Raw genomic sequence first — 22,241 nt, 5'->3', positions numbered from 1 at the left:
AAACTAATTAAATTCATTGAGCTAGATGACCAGCCTTTCTCTGTGGGTTCCTCCAACTGCTCTCACACTTGGAGCCCTGCTTTGTGCGACCAGTTTGGGACGTAATATTTCACAGAAGTAGCCCTGTCCGAGCTCGCTGCATGGCCAGGTGTGTTTTTCTTTACAGCAATGGATGGAGTGAATTTGCGCTCTGCAGCAAACACCACTCACATATACAGAATGAACACAAATGACTTCTTTCCAAAATACTAAGAAAAATATTAACACAATACTTCAACTTCCAGTTAAATTACTTTTGTCAACACTCATTAAACTAAGCTGGTTATCTTAACCTAAACTACCAAGTAAAATGAAATTAATGATGAAAACTCAAACTACGGAAAAAAGAAACCGGTTGTGAGACTGAAATCAATAATAGTGATTAAAAAAAAAACATGTTTTTGTCTGAACTGAGGTGATTTTATGGTTCTATTTTTCCAGATCACAGAGCCAGTAGTACTTACAACTGAACAGAAAATTTTACAGCCTGTCCATGTCATCAGTAATCAAAATCGGTAGCATGAAACCTGATCAGAGCATCCATAATTTTGAGGTTTTTCTTTTAAATCGATGATCGTAACTCAGGCATGTGGGACCTGCAGGTGTTTAGATTTTTTGCTTTTTTGTGACCTGGATTGGTGATTGATTCCCTCTGGGAATAGTTTCGATAGGATAGACCAACCACTCCTATGACAGTTCACAACTGTTCCTATTATTTGTGTATTATTAGTAAATACAGGCTTTTTGACTCCAGTCCCAAATCCTAAAGGTCTGTATTTACTTATTAAGAACAGAGAACCTTTTTCTTGTACTCAAAGCTGCAAGAACAAAAAAAAAAAATTCTGACCAGGACATTTCATCCTTTATAAAAAGCACTCAAGTGCTTAACTCTTAGGAAGCCTTCATCGGTCCCTCATACTGCCGCACACTCACCTCACGTCTCTCAAACAGCACATGTGAAAAATGTTCTGGCCAGAATATTTAATATAATATGTAATATAAAATGAGGTCATTTTATTGTTGCAGTGATGGGATGGAGAACAACTGTCTCCCTTCTTGTGGCGGATGCACTGACATTTAGAAATGGCATTAGAATCCTTTCCAGACTAATACATGTCAATAACTTTGTTTCTCACCTGTTCTTAAGTGTTTTTTGGTCAAGGAATGATGTGATGCTTTTTGAACTCTTCATACTGTCAGAGAGGTTCCATGTAAAAGTAGTTTGATCAGTGTTTTCAAGCCAGGTCTTTGTTAGATTATAACAAACCCTTTTAATCTGAAACATTTAAGTGCGGCAAAAAGCATAAACAGAATAAATCTGCGAGGGGGAAATATTCTATAACTTCCGACCTACAAAGATGCTCTGTCATCACCTGTAAAAATGTTACACGAGTTTACACTATTACACTGTAATAACAAAGGGTTTGAGCTTGAATAAAAAGGATGTGCCTACCTATTTTAATCCTGTTTCCCTGCCGTCCTCCTTATTCTGCAGAAGGAGCACAACCTGCAGGTTCTGGGTCTGGTCAAGTCCGACGAAGGGTTCTACCAGTGTCTGGCAGAAAACGATGCCGGCAACATCCAGTCGAGCGCGCAGCTCATCATCTTGGATCACGGTACGCCACTCACTGAGACAAATGGTGTGCAAATCACATTTGTTAACTTGGAAAAATGAATCAACTCCTCCTCGAGAAGATGACAAAGCTGCAAAATTGCTACAATATAATCAATATCGCAGTCTGAGTCTGGTCTGTTTTTGCACAGCGGCACAACGTTATTTCGAAATGTAGACATCTGTTCACGGCAGGCTGGAAATCAGCGATGATTCCCTTGATTATCTCTTCGCTTGTTACACCTGAGTTTTCATCCAGGGACCTGCGACTCCTTAATGCTTATATCTTTGCGGAGATACTTGTCACTATCAAAAAAACAACATCCTCTAATGGTAGTCTGCTTTTTACTTTTGAGGGGGACAGCAGAAATTCTCTTGGCAAACCTTTTTAAGGCACGAAAGGCAGAGCGGTCTGCTCTCTGTGGAGTTTCTCCTCTTTTTAAATATGTGTTAATAGATTGTTAGGACTCTGCACATCTATGGAAATGTAAAAAAATACACTGAAATGACGCCTCTGGGGTCTTGTTAAAAGGGAGATGACTCCAAATGGATCAGATCTAAATCTCGGCCGAATGACGCTCCTGTTGCACAGTCCGCTCCACGTCCAGGGTTACAGAAATGTTTGTGCCACTTAAACCCAAACACGTGAGAAGTTCAAAGATGTTGAATTCTTAGATATTCTTTTAACGAGCAGTTTTGGCTCAACTTGAATCAATATGCTAGTGCAAGGCAACTTTTTTAGGAGAGCAATATTTATCCACAAGATCATTCAAAGCACTTTGCAGAAAAAAAGGAAAACATTTAAAGAAAAAGAAAAATAGGAGAAGTACAAATTGGGAAAATTATATTAAAACTTAATCACTGCAAAATGAGAGAAGCAGTAAAATGTTTGAGTTCCAAACATGATTTGGACTAATACTATGAAGACACACATTTGGACTAATACTATGAAGACACTGTTTTTCTGTATACTATATACCATTACTATTTTAAGACTTTAGGTTTTTTAGTATTTGGCTTTATGTGGTTGCAAAACCCTGGATCTGTGCCCATGACTACACCTAGTTTTCTGACATGCTCTTTGATTTTTAGTCAAGCTGATTTCTGATCCCTAACCTTGCATGGTTAGGGCCCAAAAATAATTATCCCTTTCTTTTGCATATTAAGCTGAAGGAAATTCTGAAACTTTTGCTAATTCATGGTATGAACAATTTCCGAACATGACTGTAAGAACCTGTGTGGTAACTCAGATCTATAAAGCTGCATGTTTTCAGCTTTATAGTAGCCCAAGCTAAGGCTCTATGAGCTTCGCTAGGGCGGACAATATATAAAAGTGGCCCCAGCACGGAGCCATGAGGGAACCCCTATTGTGGTCTTTGTGCCCTCACATTTATAATTACCATATTCCACAGAGTAACTCCAATTTGCCAAGTAAAGTCCAAACCCGTTTAGCAGAAAAGGAGGCAAAGGAAAACACATTGATCTTGTATGTTGGGAAAAAAAATGTATTTCATAAACTATGGCAATTGAAGGAAATAGATAAACCACCAAAATTTTATTCTAATGTAACAAGCTTATAGAAAAAAATAGAGACCCATTTTGTTTGAATGACAGAATACGAATTAAACCAGCATGAATAATATGATAGCAATAAAGGTAATTAAGACAAAGCAAACCTTATAAACTAGAAGTCAGTTTTATTGTCACAGTGCGCCGTGTTGAGCACAATGACAAAGTCTTACCAAGCGTGACCAAGCGTGTGTGTGTGTGTGTGACCCCCACACACACACACACACACACACACACACACACACACACACACACACACACACACACACACTTGAAGCAGGTGGTAGATGAACGACCAACTGGTGCCACCCCCGACTGTGTCTTTCCGACTGATTGGGAGACATTAAGTCAGAAATAATGATGACCTGCAGCTCATTGTGTATTTGTGTTTGACACTATTGATAAGGGTCTGGCTACTTTACATGGCCCCGAGTCTTTTTTTTTTTTTTTGTTTGTGTGAGTTCGAGACAAATGGGGTGAATTACAAAGGCAGCTGGCCTTATACACGGAGCTCTGCCTTCAGCGAAGCTTTCAAGAAATTAATCTCTGCTTAATCCACAATGAAATCACAGAGAATCTTTGCCTTTCTTGCTTCTGGGAGTGTGTACCTGTGCCTCAGTGTCAGTAATTCTAGCCCAGGCATACCTACCCTTGCCAAAAGGTTTTCGTTGGTTTGCTGTGCGGTACTCGTCAGAGGTTCTGTTGATTGATCTGGAAAAAGACAAAGTTGAGGGTGCTTTTAATCTTTCTGTATATTGTAGTGCTTAGCAAACGTATTCATACCCCATTCACTTAACATTTGTGTCCTTTTTAAAACCAAAAACTTTAAATTGGAATTTTATTTGCTGGACCAACACAAAGTAGGGATTTTTGAGAAATGGAAGGAGAATGGTGCACGATTTTCACAATTATTGTGAATTAAACATCTATAAAGTGAGGCATGAACTTGTATCTAGGCCTCTTTACCCAGGTGCTCATGAATAAAACAACTGCCAGAACTGTTATTTAATCTAGTCCAACTGTGTATAACTTCAGTTTAAATCCAGCTGTTCCTTAAAGGCCTGAGAGGTTTGTTCGACTATTGTTGAACACCACGGCATCATGAACACCATGAAACACAGTAGACGGTTCAAAGATAAAGTTTAAAGCAGAACTGTGTATCCCAAGCATTGAACATTTCACTGGGCACCGTTTGATCTATTATCTCATAGTGAAAAGAATTTGGTACAATTACAAACTTACCACACGTGCCTAGCAAACATATTCATGCCCCAGAAAACATGTGGAAGGGTCAGACCGGTGAAATGAGACCACAATGGTCTACATCCAAAGCGCTACATGGTGAACTTACACTGCACATCATCCCAAAGACACAGGATAGTGGTGGAGCTAAACACAGGGCAATCCTACAAGAAAACCTGCTGGAGGCGGGAAAAGACTCGAGACCGTGGCAGAGGTTCACCTTCCAGGAGGAAATAGACTTCTTTAGAGAAAATCAAATAACACTGTTCAGATTTTTATTTGTAAAAATCTTTGTAGGCCCCGCATTGACACACTCAAGGCAGGACTCTGCCTCTTGAATTAACACCAAACAAATATATTTGATTTCAGCTTATTTTTGCTGCTGTTATTCAGTCAAAGCTCCACAAATCAAGTGCAAGAGGAATATCATCTCACTGCCCAAAGTCTCTGTTGGGTCCTCCTCTCTTCTTCTCTGAATATGGATGCATACAGTTCTGAAGCCATCTGTCAGCGTTGCTCACACTTTTCATTCTGCCGGGTATTTTCACAGCCACCTGCTCCCACCAATAATCCAGTGGACTGGGCTTTGTATTAATTGCGCTCTATTTAATATATTCCTCTCACACCGCCACCCCGTCACAGCTGGACGTCTTTGTCCGATTCAGAGCATCCCTCCACGGCCGCAGTCAGGTGTCCCCGCTCGCATCTGCCGGGCTTGAATCATCCCGAGACAGGAGCCAGGAAAACAGCCCGCATGTCGGGCTGCCTCGCAGTCGGCCGAGATAAGCCGGCGACTTGCCACAGAGATAAAGTTGTCTTCACCCCTACAGGGAAATCAATGGGTGTGAGCTGCATCTAAATACCCAGCGGCTGCGAGGTGGCTAATATTCATTAGTGGCATAATCCTTGCATCCTGACACCGCTAGCTGAAGTTAAATGTGGATCAGGTGATGACTCCCACTTGTGGGTGTTTGCAACAGTAAAAAAAAAAAATAAAAATAAAAAAACGTCACCTACTGGCGTATGTGTGACATTCAGGTTATTATTTATAGAGATGCGTGCAGTGTGTCAATATTCTAGGAGACAGCAGAGAGTTAAGGGTGCTTACATTTGGTAGTATTTATCGCTCATTTAATGATTTTTTTTTTTTATGCGTCGCTATAATTTTCGTTTTTAGATTTAATAGTCCGAGAATGACTCTGTTGGGTCCTGCTTGCCGTCTCCTTGTTTGTTCTCCGATCTTGGAATAGGGCTCACACTGTAGCCCTCGCCGACGCTGCCCGGGCCGACCAACCAATCATATGCAAGCTTTTGGGCAACTTAGATGTCGCGTCCTGTGACCTCGCCGTTGAGAGTAGGATGTTTTCAATTAGCCAATCGCATGAGGGTTCTTCATGGTCACAGAACATTGATACGATAAATAGTCGGAAAAAAACATTCGGATTAGTCTTTCTGGATTATTCTAAATAAAGGTAGAGAAGGGAAGACCTTTAATTTTGTAGCAGGCGGCTTAATATAAAGAAAGACCTCCAAACAGTTTTGGAAGTCAGAAAAAAAACTATTTTTATGAGAGACTGTTGTAATTATGTGACTGGAGTAAGCGTTTAATTAATGTAAATAAGCGGTTAAAAAGGTCAGAGTCCGAGGGTCGGTTGGTGCTACAATTGAATCAAATCAATTTGAACTTTGACCTCCTTTCCTTAAACACCACATTTCTTTCGCGGTCGTGACTTAATTTCCTGAGCATTCCTCAGCCGTTTGTCACAGAGGTCAAGTAGTTGCAAACAGATGTGGGCAAATCAGGGCTCAACGAAAAGCAGCTCAAGGCGACCTAATTGCACATTGTCATGCAATCCATGGTGGAGCCTCTGGATGTCCCAGCGCTGTATAACTTTTACATGCTTTTTCTTCTTCCAGTTGGTTGAATTTTGTTTTGTTTTTTTTAAGCTTTTTTTAGCTTGCTTTTCCAGTTCCAGCTGATGTGCTCTGTTGTTGTAGGATAACTGACTGGTTTAGTGTGATTTCTTTATTCCCAGCGGACCTGCCCATCCTTTTCCTCACCGAGCTATAAATACACCCCCTAATGGGCGTTGTGCTGATTCCCCAGGTTCATGTTTGATATTCGCTGTCCTCACGGAGGCCTTATCGTCCCAAAACACTCCTGATGGACACTGGTCAACTGCGGAGAGTATTGCTATTTAAGAGATTATCTTCACGTCATCTACAAATGGCATACAGGAACAATAAAGCATTTTCCAGGCACATGACTATGGGAAGTGTTTATAGTTGCTAACTGAATCAGGGAGGGTGCTATTACTGCTTGGAGGAGAAGTTGGTTGCGTTTTTTTTTTACTTTGTTTTAGGCTTTAGAGATAAACCTTGACTGTCAACTTGCCATTGGAACATGCAAGGGCTAAGGCTGGTTCATTTGAAAAAGTGAGACTCTAGGATTTACATTCAGGGGAGCACATGGATTCCATGTTGGGTTTTTTTAGATTTGATTCAGAACAACATTTCTTCCTTCTTGGAATTGCATTTTCATTCAAATGTATCAAAATAAGAATGTGACCGTTTGCGCAGAAGCTTGGGAGCTCAAAAAGTGTTTGGTTTAACGTTTGAGCCCATAAATGTCTTAATATATTTCAGAAAATATGGGCAAATTTGCATTTAGAAAGAAAGGTGCATGCCCTTTTCTTTTTTTTTTTTTTAAGCAGAAATTTATGATCTTCATCCATTTGCATCTCGATCACACTATTTTTTTGTTCCATCCGTATGCTAAAGCGTGCAACTCCCTGCATCTTCATTTAACTGTTCCCACAGCTCACATGAATACAAGATGCGGCATGTGAAAAGTCGGAGTGGAGTGATGTTATGCTGGACTTTTATGAGCCCAGTCATACCTCAAATGCCTTTATTGGACCTTTTCTTTTTTATTTACTCAAACAGGCACATCATCCTGCTGCTTCTTATCCCTTTCCCCTTTCATTTCTCTTCCTACCTAAAGCTCTGCTTTATTTCTTTGTTTTTCCTTGTAATCTCTGGACTGCATTTTGCTCCGCCGTGGAAACGTACACGCCTCAGTCTCCAGTCTCAGTCTGCTTTAAACTTTCTCTCCATTCCTCTGTGTTCCTGCAAACAGAAGAGACTCACACCCGCTGTAACAGGATAACTCGATGAAATCAGTCACATTCGTGTAGATTTTTCTGTTAAAATAAGCGTTTCGAACCATTAGACGTTACCTGCTTTGATCCGGTACAGGGAAAGGTATGCTAATTCTGAATGGGAGGGAAGAAATCCACACAGGCTATGTTTTAGGGCAATGCATGGCACATTAAATCACACAAGTTGCAGTTTAACTTTGCTTGAAACTGTGTTGCTGCAGTCATCATAAAAAATAAAAAGTTTTTTCTGCTTCAGCTTTTTTCAGGACATAAAATATAACCATCTGGTCCCAACCAATTGTAACAAGAAACTATGCGCATCCGTGTTGATACTTAACACAAGTTAATCTAACGTGAGGTAAATCTACTGTTTTTATGTTAGATATGATGCGTCGGCGCTTTCCTCTGCTAATCAAATCCATTTTAAGTGTGGGTCGCTCTTTAGCAGGAGGTTTTGGCAGTTTGCTGATCTGGAGCTCACGGCTGTGTAGTCAAGCAGTACCTCGGAGTTAAAGACATCAGCAATTACTTCAGCAATTACTTCAGAGAGGCGATTGTTTGTGCTCATCAATCGGTGAGGGGTCTTAAGGTAATTTCCAAACTCTGTGAAATCTATAATTTTTACAGTGACAAACTATAAAGGTGTGAATATTTTAGACAGACACACCAATGAGAAAGGATTGTATAATCAGTGTAATGCTTAGCAATAACTAAAAATATCCTTTTTTCTGCTCTGCATTTTAAAGTGCAGTGTGAAAATTTAATGGTTCCTATATATCTTTGCTTACACAAGAACGACCCTAACCTTATGATGTGGCGCTGTAACACTGCCCCAGAAATGGATCGCCAATAGAGTAGAAGGCAATAAGCTTGTGCTTGTTTTCATAAATTTAAATTTTTTTGGGGTTCTGCACACAAAAATTTTTTGTTTGGTTTTTCAAACTGAAGCTCATTTTTTAAGTATCTTTTTTTAAACTTCAAAAATTTGCCATCAAGAACAAAAACGTGAGAAGCGAAACACATTTAGACCTTGACGCAACACCGGCCCCATGTGGAATGTGATCGACACCGAACACAGCCTGGACTTCAGCTAGCCTTTTAGACGTTAGCATTCACGAGGGCATAGTTGACGATTCAGTCGTGGTGAGCACGGTGGTGGAGTGGTGATGATGTGGGCTTGTTTTATAAACTGAGGAACTGACCTCAGTTACGTTACCAAGTCCACCATGAACTGTGTGTTGTACCAAACTGTTCAAGGGTCAAATGTTGAGCCATGTCCACCAGCTGAAGCTTGTCCCAAGAAACACGTTGTGCTACAGGCAAATGTTCCTAAATGCTTAGAGTAGGTTATTGTAACAGCTTGCCATATGCTTTTAATTCAATTAAAAGGATGTGTTAAAAACAACGTACTGGGGCAACTTTGTGAAACAGAAGAAAAAGCAGAATAAGTTAAATCTGAAAAAACTCCATAAATCCATCCATCTCATATTCAGAGTAGACGGACTGGACAGACCTGATAGCTCGAGGCGATTCTATCAACAAAGAGTGTTGAAAAGGCAGAAAGGTACTGAAAATCCTGCCGTTCTCTCATTCTTAAGAGACATTACTTATTAATTTCCTCATCTGACATCTGCAGCAAATTTGTACTCTGAACCTATAATCAAATATTAAGAATCCACTATTTTTGACACAAACAGTAATAATTTAGTTTTTAACTTTACGCGCACACAAGAGATGTCGCCTGGATATTCCGCAGTAAACACTTGTAGCTATGCCGGCAAGGAGGGTTTTATGTACAAGCATGTCTTGCTGCTTGTGCTTCATTTTCTCCTTTTGTTGTTTTATCAAACAGACATCATGAAGTATAGCAGAAATCGAAAAATAAGACTTTGGAAAAAAACGTTCTCTTTTGTCCCTGTTCTGCTGTCAGTGTACTATCCCACCCGCTAGTTTTGAGAATAAATATTCACATTATATAAAATGTAACTAGATCACGATTAAACAACAAAGAACCAAGAGTTTCCATTTCGGCAGGCGAAGAAGCAAGAAAAAGACTAGATGTGTAACTGACAAGCCACAGGATGGATTTTTCTTTTCTTTTTTTTTTGCCTACTACATAAGAGCACCATCCTTATTCCCAGTTCAAATCAAGAAGTGAGAATAGGCTGCTAAAAGACCCCGCCCTCCTGCCAGACTCGGCGCTGAATAAAAGCCCAGGCCTTCTTGGGGGAATACGGTGTGTTCCATCATCTGCTAGCAGGGTCACAGCCAGGCCAGCAGGAGCCAGCGTGTAACGTTGTGAGGCTGTGAACGTGTCAGCACCATGTTTTCCACTGCCGTTGTAAGCGTGGCCGGAACAGCAGGCATTCGAGTGGAAATTCACCATTTAAACAACAGGGGATGGACGGCTGGAAATCGCATGTTTGTTCCCCCCCCCCACAACTGATTAAATGATTTTTCTTTTTACTGTTTCTAATGTCAGTAACATGAGCTAAATTACCGGAATATAAGGGTTAATCTGTTGGTATCTCTGTCTGGTCTATGTTTACACTCTTTTTTTTTTTACACTGCAAAAAGGACAAAAAGTAAGTACAATTTTCTTGAAATTAGTATAATTTGTCCTTGATTTGAGCAGGTAAATAAGATGATCTGCCAATGGAGTGATTATTTTTATCCTTAAAATAAGATAATTAGATATACTGCACTTGAAATAAGGTGATGGAGATGAGTTGTTCCTTTTTTTAAGTGCAAAAATCCTATTCCATTCGCACATCATCTTATTTACATGTTCATATCAAGGGAAAATTACACTCATTTTATGAAAATGTTACTAACTTTTAGTTCCTTTTTGCAATGTAAATATCTGCTTTTTTGGGTCTGTCAGCGCAGTCATATTTGCCTAAAGAGGTTCAAAACTGAGTGACACGACTTCAAAGTCAGAGGAGGCCTTGCTTAGAGCTGGTAATGTTGCGGCTACTGTCTGGTTGTTTCTTTTCCTTCCACTTGAGCATTTTATGTGCGTGCAAACTTGTAGAAATGAAAGGCATGTTGTGAAGAGTCAACTCCTGTCATGTATGCAGTTTTTGTTATCTAGTGTATGTAAACTGTACGTAATAAATGATCAACCGGCCATCTGGGACCGAGATTTCAGTGCTCTGTAATCTGTGTGAGAGTGCCTTTGAGGTATCAAATAATTATTAACTTGAAGATTAGGCCAATCCCCTTGGCCTGCTATGCTGAGGCGAGATGCAAAGCTTATAGCATGAGATGGTCGTTTTCTTGCATCAATAACCCTGCAATAATTGCCTTCCATTAGCATTAATTCTTTAGAAGTGGTGCAGATGTGCAATATACTATGTCTCCTCTAAACTAAGTTAATCCTGCCACAAAATGTGGCTGCTTAGAGAAGAGAAAAAGAAAATTAAAACAGTCGCAGCCTGGCTTAGGTGGGGATCACATTATGTATGCCAATGGATAGAAAGGTAATGATAGACTGTTATTTACTTAAAGGCCTGCAAGGCAGGTTGACTATTTTTGTTAGTTTGTTTTCCATTATTTGTAGCCTTTTTCGTTGTTTTCTCACATTTAAGGACAGATCAATAAATACAGAGTATATAATTTCTAGCAATTGTGTGTTAATCACAACCAGCCTTAGTGTGATTGTAGGAAGATCCGTCTCGTCTCTCCTTTTCAGCACTATGCTCCCGGTAATGATCAAAGAAACATGTTTGGAAAGTAATAGGAGGCAAATTCTTTAGATATTATCTCTCAATAGCTTATTTCTATTAAAGAATAACCTTTTTTTTCCCCTCAAGCAGCAAGTGCCTCCGCTGCTTCCTGCGAGTGAGTTAGTTACACAATATAACATCCTCAGAAGTGCAACATAATGGGAGGCTTAATCATGTGGATAGTGCAATGAGGCAGAAATGCTTTATTCCATAGGTCAGATATTACAAACACCAGTCACTGAAGAACAAGTTTGGGGTATTTGGAGTTTCAGATTGCAGCACATTTTCATGCAAAACAAATTGCTCATCTTATTTCACAGTGGCTTCATTCTCGGTTGAGTGCTGGGCAGGTATTCTGGTTCTCTTTTTAAGAACTGCAATCCTCAAAATTCCCATTTTCAGTAGACGGCGATGAGCACCTGAACAAAGTGATTAGGCGAGAAGAGAGATAGGCTGCCTCAAAGGGAGAAAAAAGGGTTCAGGAAGGAGTGTGGTGGGTCATAGTACCTAAAGATTTAGCACAGCGCGAAGAGAGCAGCTGCAGCAGCACATTCGGCAGGTGCCAACAGAGAGGAGACACCAGATGATTATCCAGTGTCCATGTGATTGGACAAATTAATTGATCAGCAGAATCGGCTGCAGATAACAACCATTATCTGAAAACGGAAGGAGCCCAGCCTCACTGCAAACCTCCTAAGACATGGGCGGGACGGGGCGGTACAAGAAGTGCATAAACCAAAGAAGCTGGAGGAGCTGCAGGTCCACAGCTGAGGTCGGAGAATCTGTTGACAGGACAACTATTAGTTATAAACTCCACAAATTTGGCCTTTGGTAAAAAATGGCATGGTTGCAAGAAAGCTAGGAGGAGACATGTTTAAAGTTTGTCACAAGGCTTGTAGGGGAGCAAACGATGAAGAAGGGTGTGACTGGCAATCTGTGGTAAGACTTAGAAATTGCTGATTACCTTGACCGGAAGCTACTTTGTAATGAACAATGGGCTAAAACGTCGATCTGTAGAAGTGTAAAGCTAACGGAGATATACCTCCAAAGACTTGCACAACAAACTTTCCAAAATGTTACTTGTAAAAAACAACTGAAAGCTGCTTATATAATTGCTTCCACTTTACAACGATGGCCTGTACTTGTGTTGTGCTTTACCATGCCCTGAGGACCCCAAAGCACACTGCATTCACCCATTCATTGACCCATTCACACCCTGGCGGTGGTGAGCTACATCGTAGCCACAGCTGCCCTGGGGCAGACTGACAGAAGCGGAGCTGCCAGGCAGTGTCTTTCAGGAACTCAACGACTGAGATGGTCGGAGCGGGGTTCGAACTGGCAACCCGTCGTTTACGGGACAAACTCCTAGCTGCTGGACCATTGTCGCCCAATTGTGTTTCTCTATCAAATAAATCCAAATTAAATACAAAGAAGTGGTAACATGAGAACATGTCCTGGCTTTCCTTCTGGTTTACTAATTTCTGATGAAAGCCTTGGTTCATTTATGTAGATTTACCTAATTACAAAATATTACTTTGCCTAGAAAGAGGAAAACCAATAATCATAGCCTTTTCTACCCGAGTACTCAGCTCTTATTTTAATTGTTTTTGTTGTTTCATGAAGGCCATTGTGGTTATTAGAGGCAGTTTGAGGCTGTGTTTGTTTGCATAGGTGTGATAGCAGTCGGCCTTTATTTTCTGTGTAACCCAGTCCACCTCCAACACACACTCGTCCAGGATGCCAGTGTGATGTTTTCGGTTGTGGACGGTCCTCTGGGTGCGGTAATTGGAAGTAGCAAATGGCACAAAAACATCACTTTCCCTTCACGCCCTTCCCTTAGCTGCAGGCGGCTGACCTCTGTGAGCAGCGCCACCGGAGCCGGAGCTTTTTTATTATCCCTGTTATCGCCAGCCTCCCTCGCTCCACCCGGCCTCCCACTTTCCATAAGCCAAAAGTAGAACAGGGAGTGGGATCGCAGTGGGACATGGACACCCCGTCGCATGTGTGCGTAGTGCAAGAACTGCTTGTCCAGAGGTCCAAACCAAGGGAGGCCACCATATTGGTGGGAGTCTGATTAGCGAGACTGTTTGTTTGTTAGAGAATCTACAAAGAGGGAGTTACAGCTGCTCTCACTTCTGCAAACATCCTGTTTGACCTTTTCAGGCCTTTTCACCGTTCCTCAGCTCCACTCACTTTATACATGAATTGTTGCTGCCGCTTGTACTCACACACACACACACACACACACACACACAGTTGCACAAGGCTTTCTGGGAAATCAATTACTTTATTCCAGGCTTGCTCTGTTCCCCTCAGAAAGGTTGAATTGTGTTTGTGTACCTCCAAGGTAATAAGATACAAAGGCTGGAGGCAGTGCAGACAGAGAGCTTGTTTCCAGTGCTGGGCATTGGTGGTTAACGGCTCAGGAGATGTGAAATGTCTCTGCATTTTTTTGGTATTTTTTTTTTATTTGCTTGAAAGGTGAGCCCAAGAGGCCTCATTCCTGATCTCTGAGGCAGCATGCTGCCTCAGGTGATGCGTGTGATGCAGATTTGAAATCTTGGGAGAGGGGGGGGAAATGGACCGGCGTTGTGGGGAATTACGTCGCATCTTAATTTGCATGCAGTGTCTGCGCAAGCAGATGTTGCAGCGAAGGCGTTCAGGACTACAAGGCAATCACACCCAAATGAACTCACCAGTGGCTCAAGGATCAAGGCTGCACGTGTTTGATGATGAAGGGATGATGTATGTACACACAGAGGATGATTAATTATTGATGCGGCCGGCCCCTTTCAATTATACTCCTCCGGATCCAAATGGGCGCGTTTGTTTTGCCCGTGTCGGGATGTGTCGATCCTCCGGGGTTGTTTTCTTTTCTCCGTCTCAGTGGGAAGTGAAATATTTGCATTATACATATCCAGAGACCACTCTGGAACATAATTCTCATTCCACATCAGCTCTTCGCAGAGTTTCATTTTTACACAAAATCCTTATTTCCGTTCTATTTGCTCGGCACAGAGGTGATAAAGTAGTAGGGGTTTTTCTTTAAAATGAAAAATCGTTTAAGTTAATGTTCTTTGTTGCTCTGTTCAGTAAGGCTCCCCTGAGATCCTACCTCTAAGATTCTAATATCTCTAACGCTTTATTCTTTTATCTCAGGTTAGCGTTTCTGTTGTGTTTTAACAAACACGCAGACAACCATGTCATCAGCATACAAAGTCCACATCTGACCGGCTCTAAAAACACAAGCTAAAAAGAAAAAGGACCTAAAAGCGTGAGATGTATAATACTGATATATTTAGACTAATATATTTTTCCAGAGAGTATCTATTTTTGAGGAGTAAATGCAAACACAGTTGGCGTCAAACAAATTCAAAACATTCCCCTGGAGAGTTGGTTCTGGATATGACACAAGAGTTGCATGAATGCAAAACTTAACACACTGTGCTGTTTAAGGGGAACGCGCTGCAGGGCCGCCGAATGAGAGACGGGAACATGAGCTGTCCTGCGGGCTTTAGTTGTTTGATAAACAACCTTATGACAGGAGAATCGTCTCGGCACGGCCGAGGCATTCAGGTCGTCACCGCATGGCGTCCAGGAGCCTCATAACTCCGTCAGATGGGTCCCCTCATGTTACGTCTGCTCTCTGGGGCCACATGAGGAATTAAAACATCTGCGATCCACTCCAAGGCTTTCGGAACAACATTTGGGGTCTGCCGTCATTTTAGATGATTTTGACCTACATTTCGGGGCTTCAGTTTCCAGCAGTTCAATGTGTCGACCGTCTCTCTTTTTTTCCCCCGTAGCTATTTGTACATAACTTAAAAAAAACGTGACCTCGGAGTTCTATTACTTTGGTTTGTCCAGTATGGTCCACACCTGTCTCTCCTTGGGCTGAACAATTAATCGCATTTTCAATATAATCGTGATTTAAAAAAACGCTATTTCCAAATCGCAGAGGTCTGCAATTTTTGGCTATGTAACAATTAGGGAATTAGACACGTCCATTAGGTGTTGGTAAAATGTTTGAAGTGGGTTTGCTTCACATGGAAGGGAAGACAGTTGCAGCAGTGAGATAATCTAATTTTATTAATTGTTTTAGAGTTTGTATAATCATACAAAGCATTAATCAGTTTAATACATAGACTTGCTTGTTGGTTGGACTTTGCACTTTATGTTCAACAAGGATTTGATGTCCAATTAAATTAAAAGCTGTTCTCTTGAATAATATTCTGATCAATAGAAACATTAAAAGTTCATATTTAAAATAGTCCTTGTTTACAAACATCTTTATTTAGACGCCATTTTTGTTGCTTGTGGTTAATGCAGAGAAAAGTCAAAATTGCAATTTTGGTTGAAATATATTGTAGGCAGAACGCCTACATTTCTGCTCTGAGTTTAGATACTGTGGGTCTTTTAGCAACTAATCCACATGGCGAGGAAACAAAATGATTTGTTGTTTGTATTTATTTTAAAACACATGATAAATTAAACTGGAAAAAAAATCGCATTAAATCACAATATTAGGAAAAAAAATCGCAATTAGATTATTTTCCAAAATCGTTCAGCCCTAGTCTCTCCATCCATCTGTCCGTCCTTCGTCCGCCTGTTTGTCTGTCCCTCCGTTTGGCCGTCCATCCTAAACAGGATTGCAGTTGTTCTGTGAAGGGGGTTCAAAAGTCGACTGAGCTCTGCCAATTTGAGTCAGGAACAGGATGGAACTGGGTCATAAAAATGTGCCGCAATCCTACTTTGTGCCTCTCGCCAGAAACTTTGAAAACTATCATAAATATGTCTCAGGGTGCGATGCCCAGACAAAGCCGTGTGATATTTTTGTCAAGTCATTCTGACACAAGAATGCGTTTTTCTTTTCTACCTGGATTATGTCAGCGACTCAGCGCACCTTGTCAGTTTAAGCTTTTGTGAGACTTGAGTCGCTCTTTAATCTCGGCTGCTGGTGATTATCACAGCAAAGGGGGAACGTGTGCAGCTGCTGATATGCCTCCACCCTTCAGCAATCTGCCACTGAATCGCTGTCAGTCCCCCCTATGCCACTGATGAGATGTCTGAATAAGGCCTTCGTTAGTCCTTTACAAAGAGAATAGCATTCAGGAGGAGTAGCAGATCATTTCTTCTTTTTTCTTTGTCTTTTTTTTATTGTTCATAAGGCAAAAGTTTAGCTTAAAAAATATTTTTTTTGACAAAGCAAAGGAAAGATGCGGGGCAAAACAGACATGCCCGGTCATACTTTTTCTTGACTTTCCTCGTCTCTCTCCTCACCTCTCGTTCTGCCTCAGCTCCACGCGTTCCTCTCCTCTCTCAGACTCGGTTTTGTTCGTCGGCGCATTAAGGTGCTGCTCTCGCGTCATGAGCTGTCAGGCTTCCCCATCTTTCCTGTCTTATCCGTACAGAGCGGAGATAAAGCAGATATCCGAGGAAGAAAAAAAAGAAATGGGACAACCGGAGTTGTCAGCAACTGCCGTAATAAACCAACAATTTTCTTCCACGTGTTCTCGTGAAGCCATTAGAGAAATCAGAGCGCTCAGTTCCTGTTCCTGTTGACGATTCATTTACATTTTGATGAAAAAAAATTGTTTTTAAACTGTCTTTCTTTTTTTTTCTTTTTCTAGAAGAAATGCAGGATTTCTCTGTAATTACTTGCGAGCTCAGACGAGCGGGCATTTAGCCTTGTCACCATGAATCTATCGCATGTTTCCGTGGCCCGTGACAAAGCCTGACACTCTTAATATGATTTATTTTTGCTTTTTTATGCGTTTCTTGCATGTTCCAGTGGAAATCTGGCCAGCTAATGTAGGGAGAGGGAGGCGAATGTGATGGCAGGCTGACAGTTTTAATTGACCGTCTTCTTTGTGCTGGCTCTCTCCGAGCACTCTGTGAGGACCAGGCCTTTTGAAAGTGTAACGCGCTTTTCTTTTGCTCCGCTCAGTCCTCTTTTCTCTGGAAGATAAAAGTACCGACGCAGTAATGGACCATTAGCATTGTGCTACATCTGTCTCTGACGCCATCATCATTACTGAACCACATTTAGACAAGAGAATCAGTCCTGAGAAGGAACCCATTTAATAAGAGCAGGGCACAGCCTGCTGAATCCTCCCTGGAAGGACTATCGGTAGTTGCAGTCCTGGGTTTGGTTCTGACAGATTCAATCAGGGAGTTTATCTGGTTTTTACCAGGTTCCACAATTATCTAAATACAATCTCAGGTATAGAGAAGCATTATCAGTTATTATGAAATAAACACAGATGAAAACACAGTGGAAAAGGGAAAACCCTGTGATTCCATTACTCGTTAAATCAGACCGTGTTTCAGTGTCAGGCATGCAGATTCACGTTTGACTCCAGAATAGAAGGAGTTCTTTGTCCCCATATAGACTGCAAGGTGCCCTGGTCCTGTAGCTGGGACAGAATCCCAAATCATCAACATACCACCACCGTGTCTGAAAGCTGGCCTGAGGTTTTTGTGTCGTTATGCTGTTTGGTATTCTCTCAACATTGTCCTCTACATTATGGCCAAAGATCATTGCTGATCCCTCTCCACCTTGCCGTAGTGCTAACGGACACCTGTTTAGCTACTAATGACCAATAAGCCGCCAGAACTCCTGTTTTTATTTAATATACGTGGTCACACCGGTGATGATCAAGTCACGCACGGCTTTTCTGTTTTGTTTCATCTCAGTTGTACCGTTTTGTACAACTGAGGGTAGTTTTGAATAAATAACCCAGTACAGACCAGATTGTCTTTTTGCCATGACTGAATCTGTGTTTTACAGATTTTGCCTCTTCTAGTAGAAGTGTGTAGTCTGAGCCAGAACCTTAAAGCCCCAGTGTGTAACATTTTCACACTGGCTCACCATCTAGTGGCGTGCTAAATGAACTACCAACAACTTCCCCGTTAAGCGCGTAATAACTACTAGAGAAGCCACAGAGTGTCATAAATGTGACAATGTAAACATGTCCTCCATGTATTAGCAGCAGCTAATACATGGAGCTAGCTAATAGCTAGTAGCTACGGTCACATTCGTGTGAAATGTGTTTTTGCACTGTTGCCAAGTCCACTTGTAAATTTCCCGTGAGTTGTGGGGGTTTTTTGGGCTCGTTTCTGAGTGTGTAGTTGCTTATTTAGGTCTAAAGAAGCGACTACAATCACGGGCAAAGAGACCAGGTCTTGCTGCTCCACTACAGACGGTGAACGGGGCTGATATCCCTCCACCCCTCCGCGTACACACACACACTCCCTGGAAGAGAGAGGGAGACGATAGAAAGAGCCGTCTCCAAAGAGAGGACAGAGTAGTTGCTGCTCTACACTGCCCTGTTTCTAACATAACGTCAAGAAGTAATCTTCACAATTTTAATTAAATTAAACGTACCTGCTGTCCAGCAGAAAGCTGCAACCTCCGCATCCGTTTTAAATCCCCGCTCCCTCATGAATAGCCGATATAGACTCTCATTTCCTCCCGTTTATTACTTCTTTTTCTTTTCATGGCTTCCTCCACCGACAGCATGTCTTCATAGAAGACAGATGGGAAACGCGTAAGGCTGACAAGTTTATCCCCTTTCGGCTTCTGAAATCAGAAATAGCAACTCAACATGGCGCCTTCCAGGGCGTGCACCGACGCCTATGTATTTATAAATTACTAATTCTAAGTTATGAGAACCCTTTTATATTTGATGTGAAGTTATTAGAGCTCGCCAGAATATGCATTTATAAAACCGATACTTTATTTTTGCCAGTTAAAACCCAAATCTGTTACACACTGTCCCTTTAAGGGGCCTCTCTTATCCATGGACTCAGACAGGAAGACGAAACATTCTCATAAAAAGTCGGCAACCACAGATTAAAATTTAAGGCTCTAATCAGACCTTGTGCACAACTCTGGCTGTTGGCTTAATTTCTGCTTTGGCTTGCCCTGAATATGAAGTTGAATGCTGTGCTGCGCATGTCTTTGTCCCGACTGTTTTTTGAACCCAGATTCGGCACGCAGATCCAGAGTAACCTTCCTCGTTAAGCCTTAATGCCGGTAATTCATTACCTCTGGCACAGAGACTAATGACACCATTAATCAGCTATGAACGGAGCTCGGTAACAGCAGCGGGAGGCTGACACCTCCTTACTGTAACAATCCCAGGCGGGCATGTACAAGACAGATTGTGGGAAGGACACCGAAAAACGGCGGTGCGTGTCACTTACCTACAAGTGACGAGGTGTATGAAGATGGAGCCTGCATGGAGGGGATTTGTATTTCGCCCTGATCGTCTGTCCCGTAATGTTTCTTGCTGCTCGGGATTCTTTTTCTCTAAAAGCAAGGTTCACTGTGCTGTACTGGCTTCAGCATTAAAACAGTTCAGCTACCATATTTTAGTTGCTCTGTCCAGAGGAATTTCACAGAAAACTGCAGCAACCAGCTAACAAGCTGACCTCCACAGCTTCTGGGTTTTATATGCTTTGCCTCTCTCTATAGGCTTGGTGCTAAAAAAAAATTCTGGTGTTTTTATATTTCTTCTACTTAACAATTATGCACTGCATTGTGTTGGTCTGTCACATACAATGCCAATAAAATAGACGGGGGTTTGCGGCTGCAATGTCATAAAATGGGGGGAAAAAAACACTTCCAGGGGTAAGAATACTTTAGCAAAGGCACTTAATGTGTTCATTACCGGCTCTCTGTCGTTCCTAATTTATGCGTTAGCTGGCGCACAGCTTGTACAGTAGCTGTCAGAGATGTGGCAGAATGAGCATGTGGCGTCAATGCCTTCATTGGTAACGTCATTTTCATCTCAAACTCTCCACCACCCGTTTGCACAGCCCCGCAGCGTTCAGACAAACCTTGCCTGCAGCGCGTTTATGCAACCTGAATTTTTAAGCCACAGTTTTTCAGTAAGAGGTCGCTTTACCCTTCCACACGCTGATTCTTTTATGATTGCATTCAAATAAAAGCCGTACGTCAAAAGTAGTTGGTGATGAATACCGGAAACCTTTTCTCAGAGGTCGGCCAGTTTTCCTTGCGGGTTTTCATCTTAAACGGACTGCAGCGGCGCTCCGTGAAGTTCCCCTTCCTCCATCGCTTTGTTCCTCTGTGGCATTATTCCCTGTGAGTTCTCTAACACTTTCTAAATGAAGGAAGTGCTTCCCTGTCAACAAACTGGCTGTAAGCTTTTGTTTATGCCGTGAACCCGGTTGGAGTTGGGTCGTCCTTTTCTTGTGTGTGTACTTGTATTTGCAGCTGACTGAGAATTTATTTATTTTTTGCTAATTTTACTAGTAAAGTGAGGCTTTTGATGTAAAGTGAGGCACGGTTCCTCACTTTGTATTTTAAGCAATGATGTGTGTGTGCGTGTGCGTGTGTATATAGCTGTCTAGTTGAAGATAATTACTTAGCATCTGGTCGTTTACGCCGCAGTCAGAAAGTATTAGGCTGAAAATGTGTTTTGCATTGTTGTTGGCTCGATTCCAGCGAACAGGATTTAAAACGAAACAGTGGCTCTGAGGCTGGAGAGCTGACTTTTAGCTCTTAAATTGTTTACGGCTGTCGTCATCCTCGGCCATGTTAGACGAGGAGTCCTCCAGCGTCTGTTATTTTAAGGCTGTTGTCTAAATGACACAGGGGGAAGGATGGATATAAAAAATGTTTAAAAAAATTGTGGATTTGTGAAGCAACCTTGACTGAGCAAATATGATACAGAGTGTCTTTGGAAATAGGGGGAAAGCTGCTCCTGTTAGCGCCTCATCCAGAGTGCAATAGTTCCTGCTGCTTTACCGAGCTCTCATCGATTTATTCTGCACACAAGACGGAGCCAGAGCTGCAGAGCGTGACTTAGGTTACAACTTAGTAACTTGGTAAAGCTAATCCAATGAGCAGTTCATGAGTATTACTTATCAGGACATTATGAAATGAACCAAATACTTATTAGGTTTTCTTTGTTAGTTTATTTAAACTTGATTGGAAAATAAAGTAAAAGAAACTGAAAAAATAACGTGTATAATCAACAAAGATTTCCCTCTATTCACAGCATACCGGCCTAATGTTTAGTTTGAAACAGGATAGGAAGAGGTATAAACTTATTAAATCCTAACCCGGTTCCTCGGCGTCAAAGGTGTCCTTGTCTCATCATGTTGATAGATCTGTCCGTTGCCATTGGAGGGTTACACTTGTGTGTAAACATTCAGCATTGTCTACAACTTGACATATCGTTTTTCACACATGCATACATATTTACACGTGAATGCAAACGCAGCAAAACGAAACACTGTACGCATGCTTGCCGTACAACAGATACAAACATAGGAGGTTCATAAATTGTTCAAACCTAACCTAAAGCATGCCAAAAACACAACATATTCCTCGAGATCATCATTTGTCTGAGATGGATAAAGCTAAAATGGAGAATCTGTGTTTAAAAAATAGCCCACTATCTTAGAGGTAAAAGGCATGCGCTGCTACTCATGTCCACTTGATTGATTGATTGATTGATTGATTGATTGATTGATTGATTGATTGATTGATTGATTGATTGATTGATTGATTGATTGGTTGTAAACACCTCAGTGACTATAGAGAAGAAATTGTTGCTAGCCATCAATCTAGGATAAGTTATGTCGTCATTACCAAGCAATCTGAAATTTATCATTCAGCACTGATAAAGATGATCTATGGCAAATATTTATGCCAGCTGCCAATCTACCCAGGAGTGGACGTCCTGGCAGATCAACACCACAACCAGACCATGAAATGCTCAGGGATATATAAAAAACCAGGAGCTCCATCTTAGACTCTACAGTTAGTATGTTAAATCTTAAAGTTAGTGATGGTACAGCTAGAAAACTGTAGACTTATTGAAGGGTCATAAGAAGGAACCAACTGAACCCCTAGAA

The 22,241-nt window shown here is 41.4% G+C and overlaps 1 protein-coding gene across 1 annotated transcript in view; it reads left to right on the top strand.

The window, feature by feature from the left end:
• Positions 1 to 22,241, top strand: part of neo1a (neogenin 1a) — a 220,978-nt gene that overhangs the window by 148,832 nt on the left and 49,905 nt on the right. Inside the window, exon 7 of the mRNA XM_012850873.3 lies at positions 1,535 to 1,655. Within this exon, the coding sequence (XP_012706327.2) occupies positions 1,535 to 1,655 (121 nt within the window). The remainder of the gene's footprint in view (positions 1 to 1,534; positions 1,656 to 22,241) is intronic.

The sequence above is a fragment of the Fundulus heteroclitus genome, chromosome 4 (assembly GCF_011125445.2).
Source record: "Fundulus heteroclitus isolate FHET01 chromosome 4, MU-UCD_Fhet_4.1, whole genome shotgun sequence".
Lineage (NCBI taxonomy): Eukaryota > Metazoa > Chordata > Actinopteri > Cyprinodontiformes > Fundulidae > Fundulus > Fundulus heteroclitus.
The sequence above is the reverse complement of the archived record's forward strand: the minus strand, read 5'-3'. Positions and strand labels throughout refer to the sequence as shown.